We start from the raw sequence: 14,903 nt of genomic DNA, 5'->3' as shown, positions 1-14,903 counted from the left end.
TTTATGAACGCACCCCTAGGGATGGGTACAGTCGAAATGGCTGTCAGTCCACTCATTATGCCACCATTGACTTGAATGGGGACACAGGTTTTATTAATTATATTTCTGTGTTCATCTCGGCTGCCCCACCATTCCCCACCCCTTATCTTTAAATGAAGTGCACTGTTGAAAATGCGAAATTTTAACAATCTATGCTTAGCTTTTTTCATCGATTTTGATGGGCCTACATCTCATAGAATACACACACACACACACACACACACACACACACACACACACACACACACACACACACACACACACACCAAAACAGGTAATGAGTGCTCCCACATCCCATGTTTAATATCCAAAGCTCCACCCCGAAATGTATCTCCCTCCCCGAGTCTAAATCAAGTAGCCTATGAGAGCGAGAAGCAGAGTGTAACTGGGTCCTATTCAATTCACAATGAATTAATGGTCTCTGCTGGAATATGCATTACCAAACATATTACGCAGGCGAATGATGAGTTTCACACCTCGCAACATATTAAACAGTATCTAGCGATTCGATGAAAGAAAAGACGCACAAAAGAAATGGGCACTGGACGGCAATTTGCAACAATTTCAGTAAACTCACCCCCTCGAAATCCAGGTTATTGCGCCCTGTTCGTTGTACTTACATTGGTTTTTATCCAGCAGTGCGCAACGTTTAACTTGGAAACGGAAAATCGCGTCGTCTACACTGGACCTAAGGACAGTTTTTTCGGTTATTCGGTGGATGTTTTCTACAATAATTCGTCTAGGTGAGTGCTTATTTATTTTACCCCTCGGTTAGCTTTGCTTTCTTTATATTGTTATAGGCAACTGTTTGGCACAAGAATACACAATTTCATTCACTTAAAAAGTTATGATTTTAATGATTCCATATAGGTTATTTTGATATGGTTGTTATTCACAGTCTAATATCACAGTTTAGGCCTAAACTACATTACCATGTTATATAGCTGCCTAACAAGCCTACACATACGATTTGAATAACGGTTTGTAGGCTACATAGAGGCAAAGGGAACACGTTTTTGACAAGCCCACCGCCACAGCTCCTGCCCCCTTCTTCCCTACAATACCACACCGCTTTTGGGGGGAATTATTCCCAATTTCCTCTCATGGTGTGATATTATCTAAAGTTTTAGCTCAGGGGTATTCAATCAGGGGTCCACTAAAAAGATATATATATAAAGCTGGGAAATATATATGTTTTATATCAAATGTTGTATGAATACAGCTAGCAACAAACAGTATAGACGGATTGTGAATTACATACCTACAGTATAAAAGAGGAGAATATCTTCTTTCAAATGATGTCAACTTTATTTATCAGCTAAATATATTGAGCAAATTACACTCACTGGAGTATCTGACATAGGCTTTGTAAAAGCACCCGCAAGTAGGCTACCTACCAGTCAGGCAAGTGCCGCTGGCTGCAGGGAAGCTATCTTGACTCGGACACCAACATATAGCTAACACATAACACATTTTTGGCAACACATAGCGAAGCTTTTTTAAAACCAGTTTAATGCCTCGAAAACACCTACAGTGTTTTGCGCAAAATGGTACGCAGCATCATCTGGACATGGGTGGAACAAAAGTTCAACATTCACCATCTGTCAAGCCTTCTACTTATATAATTTGATGCATATGTTCGATTTATCCACACAGAAAGCTGCAAGGCAAACGCAACGTTCCATTGAAAATGAATGTGCTGTGTTGTTTTTATAAACTAGGGTTCCAGTGAGCATTTCTTGTAGCGGACAACTGTTTCGAGCTGTTACAAAGTCATTCATAATACTAATTTTTAAAAAAGAATGTGAATACATTAAGATATAAAGGGGGAACATGGACACATTCAATATAATTCACCAGGTGAATCAAACCTATGTTTAAACCCTTTCTCGTGCCTTGGCAAAAATCGTTTTACATAAAACACTCACCTTTCTTTCCTTACATGTATGATAATGTTGTTTGTTATATCATATACTAAGTGTTTAACAATTTAATCAGACATTGACCTTGATCTTGTGAAATTCCTGGATATTGCCGTTGGACTCTTTGTGTGTGTGTGGCGATCTCAGAAGTGTACTGTAACCTCATAACATTTCATGTCTCCCTATGTTAAGGTGTAAAAACCGTTTTCATGGGCACACATCCAAAATAATGTATGTGTTTGCAAAATCCAGTACTTCAAGCATAAAGAGTAACTTTAATATTATTAATGAAACAAAAATCGATACTGTCATTAACAGGATTATTCAATAATTACGCATAACAGTTGTTTGGTGTTTAGCTGTTTAGTTACATGGAGACATTATCGCACAACAGCCGATTCAGGAAATTATTTTCTGAATGACAGTCAAGTGATGAAGACCTTGTGTGATACTGCACACGATTTAACAACAGCCAAAGTGTGGGAATTCATGTTGACTTCGAGGATTAACAGATTGTTTTCCAAGTTTAAACAGAGCAATCGGGAACGTGGAACGCCTGGTCAAGTACACATCCAACACTTCCTCTTCTTTCAAAGTAGTTCACTCTTCAAACTTCATTCTATGAATCTATAATCTATTAACTCATTGATTAATAGTTGCTCATACTGTGCCACAGTGCCAAGATAAGGTAAGATTTCTCAATTTCTGCATTATATTTAGTGTGTATTAGACTTGTTAATGAACTGCTGTTACTGTAAATGGTTAGCTGACTGATATTAGGGTTGGGCAGTATCATATTATCATACTGTCCTTCTCTACCCCGGGATTTACAGTATTACTGGTTTAGTACACAAGGTGGCGCCAAAAAAAGCCTATTGGGCATCTATAATCCACAATGCTTACAAATTAGTAAAAGTAATAGCGAGTTTCCATGGAGGCTGCTAAGTAAATATGCTAACAAGCTTAAATGAACATAAACAAATTGCAGACAGGCAATTCAGCTCATAAAGATATATATATATATATATATATATATATATATATATATATATATATATATATATATATATATATATATATATATATACAGTGGGGAGAACAAGTATTTGATACTCTGCCGATTTTGCTGGTTTTCCCACTTACAAAGCATGTAGAGGTCTGTAATTGTTATCATAGGTACACTTCAACTGTGAGAGACGGAATCTAAAACAAAAATCCAGAAAATCACATTGTATGATTTTTAAGTAATTAATTTGCATTTTATTGCATGCCATAAGTATTTGATCACCTACCAACAAGTAAGAATTCCGTCTCTCACAGACCTGTTAGTTTTTCTTTAAGAAGCCCTCCTGTTCTCCACTCATTACCTGTATTAACTGCACCTGTTTGAACTCGTTACCTGTATAAAAGACACCTGTCCACACACTCAATCAAACAGACTCCAACCTCTCCACAATGGCCAAGACCAGAGAGCTGTGTAAGGACATCAGGGATAAAATTGTAGACCTGCACAAGGCTGGGATGGGCTACAGGACAATAGGCAAGCAGCTTGGTGAGAAGGCAACAACTGTTGGCGCAATTATTAGAAAATGGAAGAAGTTCAAGATGACGGTTAATCACCCTCGGTCTAGGGCTCCATGCAAGATCTCACCTCGTGGGGCATCAATGATCATGAGGAAGGTGAGGGATCAGCCCAGAACTACACGGCAGGACCTGGTCAATGACCTGAAGAGAGCTGGGACCACAGTCTCAAAGAAAACCATTAGTAACACACTACGCCGTCATGGATTAAAATCCTGCAGCGCACGCAAGGTCCCCCTGCTCAAGCCAGCGCATGTCCAGGGCCGTCTGAAGTCTGCCAATGACCATCTGGATGATCCAGAGGAGGAATGGGAGAAGGTCATGTGGTCTGATGAGACAAAACTAGAGCTTTTTGGTCTAAACTCCACTCACCATGTTTGGAGGAAGAAGAAGGATGAGTACAACCCCAAGAACACCATCCCAACCGTGAAGCATGGAGGTGGAAACATCATTCTTTGGAGATGCTTTCTGCAAAGGGGACAGGACGACTGCACCGTATTGAGGGGAGGATGGATGGGGCCATGTATTGCGAGATCTTGGCCAACACCCTCCTTCCCTCAGTAAGAGCATTGAAGATGGGTCGTGGCTGGGTCTTCCAGCATGACAACGACCCAAAACACACAGCCAGGGCAACTAAGGAGTGGCTCCGTAAGAAGCATTTCAAGGTCCTGGAGTGGCCTAGCCAGTCTCCAGACCTGAACCCAATAGAAAATCTTTGGAGGGAGCTGAAAGTCCGTATTGCCCAGCGACAGCCCTGAAACCTGAAGGATCTGGAGAAGGTCTGTATGGAGGAGTGGGCCAAAATCCCTGCTACAGTGTGTGCAAACCTGGTCAAGAACTACAGGAAACGTATGATCTCTGTAATTGCAAACAAAGGTTTCTGTACCAAATATTAAGTTCTGCTTTTCTGATGTATCAAATACTTATGCCATGCAATAAAATGCAAATGAATTACTTAAAAATCATACAATGTGATTTTCTGGATTTTTGTTTTAGATTCTGTCTCTCACAGTTGAAGTGTACCGATGATAAAAAATTACAGACCTCTACATGCTTTGTGAGTAGGAAAACCTGCAAAATCGACAGTGTTCTCCCCACTGTATATAAATCAATTAAATCATTAAATCAAATTTTATTTGTCACATACACATGGTTAGCAGATGTTAATGCGAGTGTAGCGAAATGCTTGTGCTTCTAGTTCCGACAATGCAGTAATAACCAACAAGTAATCTAACTAACAATTCCAAAACTACTGTCTTATACACCGTGTAAGGGGATAAAGAATATGTACATAAGGATATATGAATGAGTGATGGTACAGTGCAGCATAGGCAAGATACAGTAGCTGATATCGAGTACAGTATATACATATGAGATGAGTATGTAAACAAAGTGGCATAGTTAAAGTGGCTAGTGATACATGTATTACATAAGGATGCAGTCGATGATATAGAGTACAGTATATACGTATGCATATGAGATGAATAATGTAGGGTAAGTAACATTATATAAGGTAGCATTGTTTATATATTTACATCATTTCCCATCAATTCCCATTATTAAAGTGGCTGGAGTTGAGTCAGTGTCATTGTCAGTGTGTTGGCAGCAGCCACTCAATGTTAGTGGTGGCTGTTTAACAGTCTGATGGCCTTGAGATAAAAGCTGTTTTTCTGTCTCTCGGTCCCAGCTTTGATGCACCTGTACTGCCCTCACCTTCTGGATGATAGTGGGGTGAACAGGCAGTGGCTCGGGTGGTTGATGTCCTTGATGATCTTTATGGCCTTCCTGTAACATCGGGTGGTGTAGGTGTCCTGGAGGGCAGGTAGTTTGCCCCCGGTGATGCGTTGTGCAGACCTCACTACCCTCTGGAGAGCCTTACGGTTGAGGGCGGAGCAGTTGCCGTACCAGGCGGTGATACAGCCCGCCAGGATGCTCTCGATTGTGCACCTGTAGAAGTTTGTGAGTGCTTTTGGTGACAAGCCAAATTTCTTCAGCCTCCTGAGGTTGAAGAGGCGCTGCTGCGCCTTCTTCACGATGCTGTCTGTGTGAGTGGACCAATTCAGTTTGTCTGTGATGTGTATGCCGAGGAACTTAAAACTTGCTACCCTCTCCACTACTGTTCCATCGATGTGGATAGGGGGTGTTCCCTCTGCTGTTTCCTGAAGTCCACAATCATCTCCTTAGTTTTGTTGACGTTGAGTGTGAGGTTATTTTCCTGACACCACACTCCGAGGGCCCTCACCTCCTCCCTGTAGGCCGTCTCGTCGTTGTTGGTAATCAAGCCTACCACTGTTGTGTCGTCCGCAAACTTGATGATTGAGTTGGAGGCGTGCGTGGCCACGCAGTCGTGGGTGAACAGGGAGTACAGGAGAGGGCTCAGAACGCACCCTTGTGGGGCCCCAGTGTTGAGGATCAGCGGGGAGGAGATGTTGTTGCCTACCCTCACCACCTGGGGGCGGCCCGTCAGGAAGTCCAGTACCCAGTTGCACAGGGTGGGGTCGAGACCCAGGGTCTCAAGCTTGATGACGAGCTTGGAGGGTACTATGGTGTTGAATGCCGAGCTGTAGTCGATGAACAGCATTCTCACATAGGTATTCCTCTTGTCCAGATGGGTTAGGGCAGTGTGCAGTGTGGTTGAGATTGCATCGTCTGTGGACCTATTTGGGCGGTAAGCAAATTGGAGTGGGTCTAGGGTGTCAGGTAGGGTGGAGGTGATATGGTCCTTGACTAGTCTCTCAAAGCACTTCATGATGACGGATGTGAGTGCTACGGGGCGGTAGTCGTTTAGCTCAGTTACCTTAGCTTTCTTGGGAACAGGAACAATGGTGGCCCTCTTGAAGCATGTGGGAACAGCAGACTGGTATAGGGATTGATTGAATATGTCCGTAAACACACCGGCCAGCTGGTCTGCGCATGCTCTGAGGGCGCGGCTGGGGATGCCGTCTGGGCCTGCAGCCTTGCGAGGGTTAACACGTTTAAATGTCTTACTCACCTCGGCTGCAGTGAAGGAGAGACCGCATGTTTTCATTGCAGGCCGTGTCAGTGGCACTGTATTGTCCTCAAAGCGGGCAAAAAGTTATTTAGTCTGCCTGGGAGCAAGACATCCTGGTCCGTGACTGGGCTGGATTTCTTCCTGTAGTCCGTGATTGACTGTAGACCCTGCCACATGCCTCTTGTGTCTGAGCCGTTGAATTGAGATTCTACTTTGTCTCTGTACTGACGCTTAGCTTGTTTGATAGCCTTGCGGAGGGAATAGCTGCACTGTTTGTATTCAGTCATGTTACCAGACACCTTGCCCTGATTAAAAGCAGTGGTTCGCGCTTTCAGTTTCACACGAATGCTGCCATCAATCCACGGTTTCTGGTTAGGGAATGTTTTAATCGTTGCTATGGGAATGACATCTTCAACGCACGTTCTAATGAACTCGCACACCGAATCAGCGTATTCGTCAATATTGTTATCTGACGCAATACGAAACATGTCCCAGTCCACGTGATGGAAGCAGTCTTGGAGTGTGGAGTCAGCTTGGTCGGACCAGCGTTGGACAGACCCCAGCGTGGGAGCCTCTTGTTTTATGTTCTGTCTGTAGGCAGGGATCAACAAAATGGAGTCGTGGTCAGCTTTTCCGAAAGGGGGGCGGGGCGGGGCCTTATATGCGTCGTGGAAGTTAGAGTAACAATGATCCAAGGTCTTTCCACCCCTGGTTGCGCAATCAATATGCTGATAAAATTTAGGGAGTCTTGTTTTCAGATTAGCCTTTTTAAAATCCCCAGCTACAATGAATGCAGCCTCCGGATAAATCGTTTCCAGTTTGCAGAGAGTTAAATAAAGTTCGTTCAGAGCCATCGATGTGTCTGCTTGGGGGGGGATATATACGGCTGTGATTATAATCGAAGAGAATTCTCTTGGTAGATAATGCGGTCTACATTTGAATGTGAGGAATTCTAAATCAGGTGAACAGAAGGATTTGAGTTCCTGTATGTTTCTTTCATCACACCATGTCACGTTAGTCATAAGGCATACGCCCCCGCCCCTCTTCTTACCAGAAAGAATTTTTTTTCTGTCGGCGCGATGCGTGGAGAAACCCGCTGGCTGCACCGCCTCGGATAGAGTCTCTCCAGTGAGCCATGTTTCTGTGAAGCAAAGAACGTTACAGTCTCTGATGTCCCTTTGGAATGCTACCCTTGCTCGGATTTCATCAACCTTGTTGTCAAGAGACTGGACATTGGCAAGAAGAATGCTAGGGAGTGGTGCACGGTGTGCCCGTCTCCGGAGTCTGACCAGAAGACCGCCTCGTTTCCCTCTTTTTCGGAGTCATTTTTTTGGGTCGCTGCATGGAATCCACTCCGTTGTCCTGTTTGTAAGGCAGAACACAGGTTCCGCGTCGCGAAAAACATATTCTTGGTCGTACTGATGGTGAGTTGACGCTGATCTTATATTCAGTAGTTCTTCTCGACTGTATGTAATGAAACCTAAGATGACCTGGGGTACTAATGTAAGAAATAACACGTAAAAAAACAAAAAACTGCATAGTTTCCTAGGAACGCGAAGCGAGGCGGCCATCTCTGTCTGCGCCGGAAGTAGTTATAAAGTATATACTGTATATATGTGTATATATATATATATATATATATATATATATGACTCCACACAGACACAGGTCTGTGTGGAGTCTGGAGTCGCTAGGGCAATGGGCCTGCCTGCTCTGATTGGAGAAGAGGGGGAGGAGCTAACAAGCAGAGAATGGAGAAAATGTATTTCTAATTTATTTAACTTATTCATTTAGCCACTTACTTATTACATAGCAAGTTATACTTAGGGGTATTACTAGAATTCAGCGTTTTTCACTCAGGAAAAAAATATAAAACACTTAAGAAATATCTTACTGCATTTTGCAAACGCAGATCTAAAATTATTCTTATTGTAATTTCTGCTCGGTATCAGACTAATTTTGTGCTTCAGTTGCACTTCTAAACTCCAATGAGAATTCACAAACGGGCATTCTATCAGCAGACAACTCTCTGACTGATGTGTAGCTACCTTTCTCTGTAACTTTTCTGTAGCCATCCTATTTATCCTGTAAAATGCATGATTACCTTTAAGCAAAACATTTGAAAATGTAGGTGGTAACACTTTTTCTATGATAGGCCTAAACATTAGAAATACGAAGGCCATCCATCATTTTTGCAAAAAAAAAATTTGCTTTTTCATTGTAAACTCATCTACTTGTGTGGCTGCCAGCAAAAATAGTGTTGCACTGATGAAAATTAAGCCAATGTATTTTCTGTGAGGGAAAGCTATAGTTGCACGTCCCTGATCACTATTGAAGCAAAAAAACACTGCAGACTTTCAATATATCAGCTGGATACAGCTGGACCGTTTTCTCCCATTGTGCTATTTACAAACAAACACATGACTGGCTCAACTGTTCTGGGTAACTACATATGTTTCATAATATAAAATAATGTGACAGGTGAAATAAGAACGCAATCTGCTTTATCTCCTAACGCATTGCATAATTTGACAGCAGGTATTTACTTTAAAAAATAGCTACACATTTTTAAATTGTAAAGGTAAACTTCAAAGATATAGTTTCAACGGTATTGATGGTATTGAAATATACGCCGGTGTACGGTATATAATATATACCGCCCAAGATTAACTGATATATCCTACATTCCTAGCTAACCATTGGTCATCTTATTAAATTGCGCTATTCAGCCAAAAAATCAGTATCTATTGCTAGACTAGAGATATGCCCTAGCTGCAGTTTGCAGTTTCACATCTAACTGTTTGGATTGAAACAAGGATGTGTGGTTTCAATGGTTTACCGATCATAATGATTTCATCATTGGTTATTATTGTCAATTATTTTGTTGACAGAACCCAGATATATTATATTATTGTATTACATTCTTATATCTATTTTTTTTTTTTAAATATAGAAATCCTGTTGTTTATCTTTTATATGTTTAACATGATTGACAAGTTGACTAAAGCACAGACAGACTTGGCTACTAGGCATGACAAAGAAAGATGCAGTGTCCATGTTCATGTGACAATTTGAATGACATGTAGGTAGATGTTTTGTTTGGCTTGGAGTTATGGTCTCATTGTGCCTATCTGGATTTTTATTCCTGTAACTACACATTTGAAACAGAAAGAAAATCATATTTAAGTGTATATCAAACCATTTAGAAATGTTGACCCTGATGTCACACATTGCAATGACGCTGTAGGTGTGATCGAGGAGTAACAGCTGTTCTTAGTGAAAATGTGTTTGGAGTTTCCTTTCTAGCTAATAGGCTGTGTTATGACGTAGAGAGGTCAAAATAATGTAAAACTCTCGACCAAAACGAGTCATTTTAAAATGTTGTTTACTTCTCCTTACCATTATCATCCACCTGATGATACTTTTTTTTTCTTCTGCCAATGATGGTTTCTGGGTCACCAGTTTGCCTGGGAAGGGGTTCCTAGGCAAGACAATGTTGAAGAAACTTGTTTTTGCTTGTAATATCCCTTTCATACACAGACCAAAATCCCACAAATTTACAATGCCTGCTTCTTTTTGCCTGTTTTTTGGTGTATCTGAAAGGGGAAAGGGGTAAAACACATTGCAAATTCAAATCCACCAAAGACCTAATCATGATTCTTGTAAATTCAATAACACTTCCATTGTTTAACACCTGCCTAATTTAAAATGCAAACAGACCCCATGGTTTAAAAAAAAAAAACTGATATGTATAAAAGGGTATACCTGCAAGAAAGTGGTATTTTCTTTTTTCTTTATTTAACTAGGCAATTAAGAACAAATTCTTATTTACAATGACGGCCTACCCTGGCCAAACTCTAACCCGGACGACGCTTGGCCAATTTTGCGTCGCCCTATGGGACTCCCAATCAAGGCCAGTTGTGATACAGCCTGGAATCGAACTAGGGTCTGTAGTGACGCCTCCAGCACTGAGATGCAGTGCCTTAGACCGCTGCACCACTCGGTAAATAAGGGGCTGTTTGAATCAGGGTCATATAAACATTGCCATACATTTTTTACAGGTAATATATCACATTTTCTGTCCGAAATTGGTATAACTCAGCTAAGAAGGCCATTTGCCAGATGTTCACTTTCTTCAGCAATGCCTCTGATCAGTAACTAGGCTTGTACCAGATTGAGCATTTGTCATTATTCAGCTATTTGTGATATATTACACACTTACATATTCAGCATTTTGTGGGATTTGGATCATATATATTAAGGGGAAATTCAAATCCTTGGGTGAATAGGGATGTCATTGACTTTGACAAATACAAGAAGGACCCCCTCCCTGCTGTTTTACTAATTGGTGAGTGAGATTAAATAAGATTCAAACATGTAGCTAGGCCTACTTAGCCGACGCCCACAGCAGGTAAACACCAGTTTTCACCTTTCACTAAAAGAAAAATCTTAGCATTCACAGCTGAAATTAAGTAACACAATTAGGCATGTTCTACCAACTGAAATGCGTTTTTGGCTTGAGTACCATCAAATTAGGTACTCAAGAGTTGCATTCTTTTTGTCCAACTAATGTTATAGGAATGTAGTGGTACCACAACCTTCATGGATCAAATCAACAACTGAACTTGTGTAATGTGCTCGCACTTCATACAGTACATCACATGTACACAAATTAGGCAGTGCATTGTAGGCCTGCTATTGTCATAATCACTTTGACAAGTGCGCATCGCTGCTGTGCCACCCCTACCCCATCCCGATCCTTTTAGGAAAAATGCATTAAACTTCAAGTTCACTTGTTTATAATCAATTCTCTCATATTTATGGATTCATTGATATAAAATGATATAGCCTACTGTAGAAGGAAAAATGTCATGAAACTTTAACACCATTCCCCTAAAACCTCACATTTTTCCAGGCCTATGCTGATAAAAAAAATATTTGAATGAATAGGCTTTTCGGCATTTGTGGCAAAGGCTTATCCTACATTTTAGGATGGACACACACACAGCCTATTTAGAACGACTATCGTCATCAACAGCATCATGGCAGCTGAAGACAAAAGGGCATGGGCCATTAAGGCATCTATTATAGTGAACTTCAACTCCTTTTTCTTTTAAATTACCAATAGGAGACCATCAACAGAAAGGAACTCCAACGGTTTTGACTGAACTGAAGTATCATCTTGCCCTATTACTCAGGAAGTAAGCACAGCCCTTGTACATGTACTGTAGGTTCATCTCATGGTAGCAATTGAGCCTAGGGACGAGGTTATATGGAGGTAGCTTGGTCAAATAGTGAGAGATGACGCTCCCTAGACCTAGGTTTTGAACAACTACAGTGTCATACTATGGTTGAACTAATCCTGAGAAAAGGGCATCATGTTAGTCATGTAGGCCTAGTTCACAATGGGAACACTAGAGATTTAGCTGTGACATTATCATTAGGCCTATCATGTAAGTCAGGGGTTTGGTCACTTGTTGCAAATGCTCATTTCACTAATTGTCAAGGACAACCCATTTACTCAAATCTGAGGGTCACCATATGGGCAGAGCCAATATTGGCACAGGGGCTGAGCTGAGTGATGTTTAAACAAATAGAGGCCTATATCAACTCCGGCTGCCACAGCGCCCTTTCTACCATCCTCTGAGGCAGAACTGGATTTATGCCATTGACTTAAATGTACACGTTGTCTGACACCAGCAGGAAGGAAATTGCTTAAGTCTCCCTCTGTTTGCTTAGTTAAGCATTGGGGGGGCAGAATGTGTGTTGTGGAGCCATTATGAAAATGTTGATTCAGTCGCCTTGTAGGAGTTCGCTCTTTCCCCCCCCCATGATGCATTTTTAAAATCTGGTTGTAACGGAGACACTGAGAGTTGAGAAGCAGGTGAAACGTTTAATAAAACATGGAACGAGACAACAGTAGCATCTACACATAAACAATACTGACTGGGGAAAGAACTTAAGGGTGTGCCAGATATAGGGGAGGTAATGGAGTCCAGGTGTGTCTCATGATGACTTGCAGGTGTGTGTAATGATTAATGCCAGGTGTGTGTGATGATGAATCCTGGTCCGGGAGGGGAAGGTGGAAATCAAGGATGATGTTGGGATCCAGAATGTCCTCCTCCGGAACCCAACGCCGCTCCTCTGGGTTCATACCCCTCCCAGTCCACTAGGTACTGGAGCCGAGCCCCAGGACGTCGGGAGTCCAGTAGAGATCTGACGGAATAGGCTATACCCCATCGATGTCCGGAGGGGGGGTTGCACTGTGGTGGTGATCTGCCTGCCCCTTTTGACGGTAGACGGCGCACTGGGTCTCAAGTGAGTGTCAAGTGAGCGTCCACACTTCTGCGCGCCTGAACCACTCATCAACTGCAGGGGCTTAGGTCTGGCCCGGGGTCCCTGGAGCCAGGACCGTCTGAAAACCCAGAACACACTGGAAGGGGGTTAACCCAGTGGAGGGGTGACGTAGCGAGTTCTGGGAGAACTCCTCCCATGGAAGGAATCGAGCCCACTCTCCCTACTGGTCCTGACAGCGACTCCTCAGGAACCTCCCCAGCTCCTAGTTCATCCGCTCCATCTGCCCGTTGGACTAAGGCCTATACCCAGGAGTGAGGCTGACCATGACCGTCTGGCGAATGTCCACATTATAGGTGCATTTTTGACACAACCCTCTCCCGAATCGTAGAAAGGACAGGGCATCGGCCTTGGTGTTTATTTAACCTGGGCAATAGGTCATTGAAGTGAAGTTGAACCTTGGGAAGAAAAGGGTCCATCTTGCTTGATGCAGATTCAGCCTCTTTCTGTCCGTGTGTACTCCAGGTTCCGATGGTCAGTGAAGATGACGAGTGGTTCCTTGGCTCCCTCCAGCCAGTCTCTCCAATCCACTAATGCCAACTTCACTGCCAGGAGCTCTCGATCACCGACGTCATAATTCCTCTCTGTGGGGGACAGTTTCTTAGAGTAATATGCACACGGATACAATTTCTGTCGTTGAGACAGAACTGCCCCCACGCCCACCTCTGAAGCATCCACCTCCACCACAACTGATATCATGGGATCTGGGTGTTTGAGCAAAGGGGCGATAGCCTCGTTGGCTGCTGGGCTCCACACCAACCTACAGGGGCCACCCTTGAGGAGAGAGGTGAGGCGACGGAGCTGAAGTTCCTGATGAAACGGCATTAGAAGTTGGCAAACCCCAAAACCGTTGTAACCCCTCTATGGTGGTTGGGACTGGCCATGACCTGACCGCATCTACCTTGTCATCCTTCCTCAGTCCCTGCGGGCTGATTTGGTAGCCTAAAATTGGCACTTCTCAGTCTTGACAAACAGGTGGTTAGCCAGGAGGCGTTCCAGGACTGCTCGAACGTGAGTGATGTGATCCTCCAGGGTAGCCTAGTAGACCAGGATGATGTCAATATACACGACCACCTGGCATCCCAGCATTTCCCTGAACACCTCGTTAACGAATGCCTGGAACACTGACGGAGAATTGGCTAAGCCAAATGGCATCACCAAGTACTCGTAGTGGCCAGTCCTCTGTTATCAATACATGGACATAACCCTTCATTCTTCTTGGCTACGAAGAAGAAACCAGTCGACCCCTGAGATGTGGACGTGCGGATGAAACCTTGTTGGAGCGCCTCTTGGATGTAATGCTCCATGGCCAGAGTCTCAGCCACCGACAGAGGGTAGATGCGTCTGCGCAGAGGCACAGACCCTGCCAGCAGGTCGATGGCACAGTCCGCGGGTCTTGGACCGGGAACGGAGAGCGGGTATGATGATGTTAAGAGAGGCGGCAAGGGTCTGGTCAATAAAGTTCCCCGCGGCACCAGAATCCACTAACGCTGTAGACACAGTACATGAGGGACATTCAACTAGTGTGATGAATACCAAAAAGAGAAAGTGATAAAGATGGAATACTCAGTCCTTCCCTAGGAGGTGGAAAATCATGTGACCGTCCCTCTGCTCTTGTGGATCCCAGATTAGGAAGTGCCTGACACCATTGGAGCCCTCCTTGACCCAATACAGACAGAGCCCCGGCTGTCTCCGTCACTCCGCGGGGAGGTGTGTGTTCAGGCTCTGATCCAGAGTGTTCACTGAGGGAGGGAGAGAAGCGATGAGAGTACCGGTGCTTCCGAAGTAGGTTATCCAGATGGATGGCCATCACAATGAGTGCGTCCAAGGAGAGGTTGTCGTCACGACAGGCCAGTTCCGTCTAGACCTCCTTGTGCAGACCGCTTCTGAATAGCATAGAAAGTGCTGGTTTGTTCCATCCCCTGAATGCTGCTACTGTCCGGAAGGTGAGGGCATACTCAGCAGCCGTCTGGTCCCCCTGCCGTAATTGGAGTAGGCACTCACCCCCCTCTCAG

General features: G+C 43.5%; 1 protein-coding gene across 1 annotated transcript in view; it reads left to right on the top strand.

Moving 5' to 3' along the window:
- Positions 1 to 427: 427 nt before the first annotated feature.
- The window catches only part of LOC112267689 (integrin alpha-5), a 55,072-nt gene continuing 40,596 nt past the window's right edge, over positions 428 to 14,903 (top strand). Inside the window, exon 1 of the mRNA XM_024445873.2 lies at positions 428 to 782. Within this exon, the coding sequence (XP_024301641.1) occupies positions 574 to 782 (209 nt within the window). The 5' untranslated portion in view covers positions 428 to 573. The remainder of the gene's footprint in view (positions 783 to 14,903) is intronic.

The sequence above is a fragment of the Oncorhynchus tshawytscha genome, linkage group LG02 (genome assembly GCF_018296145.1).
Source record: "Oncorhynchus tshawytscha isolate Ot180627B linkage group LG02, Otsh_v2.0, whole genome shotgun sequence".
Taxonomy (NCBI): domain Eukaryota; kingdom Metazoa; phylum Chordata; class Actinopteri; order Salmoniformes; family Salmonidae; genus Oncorhynchus; species Oncorhynchus tshawytscha.
This window is presented reverse-complemented; position numbering and strand designations above follow the sequence as displayed.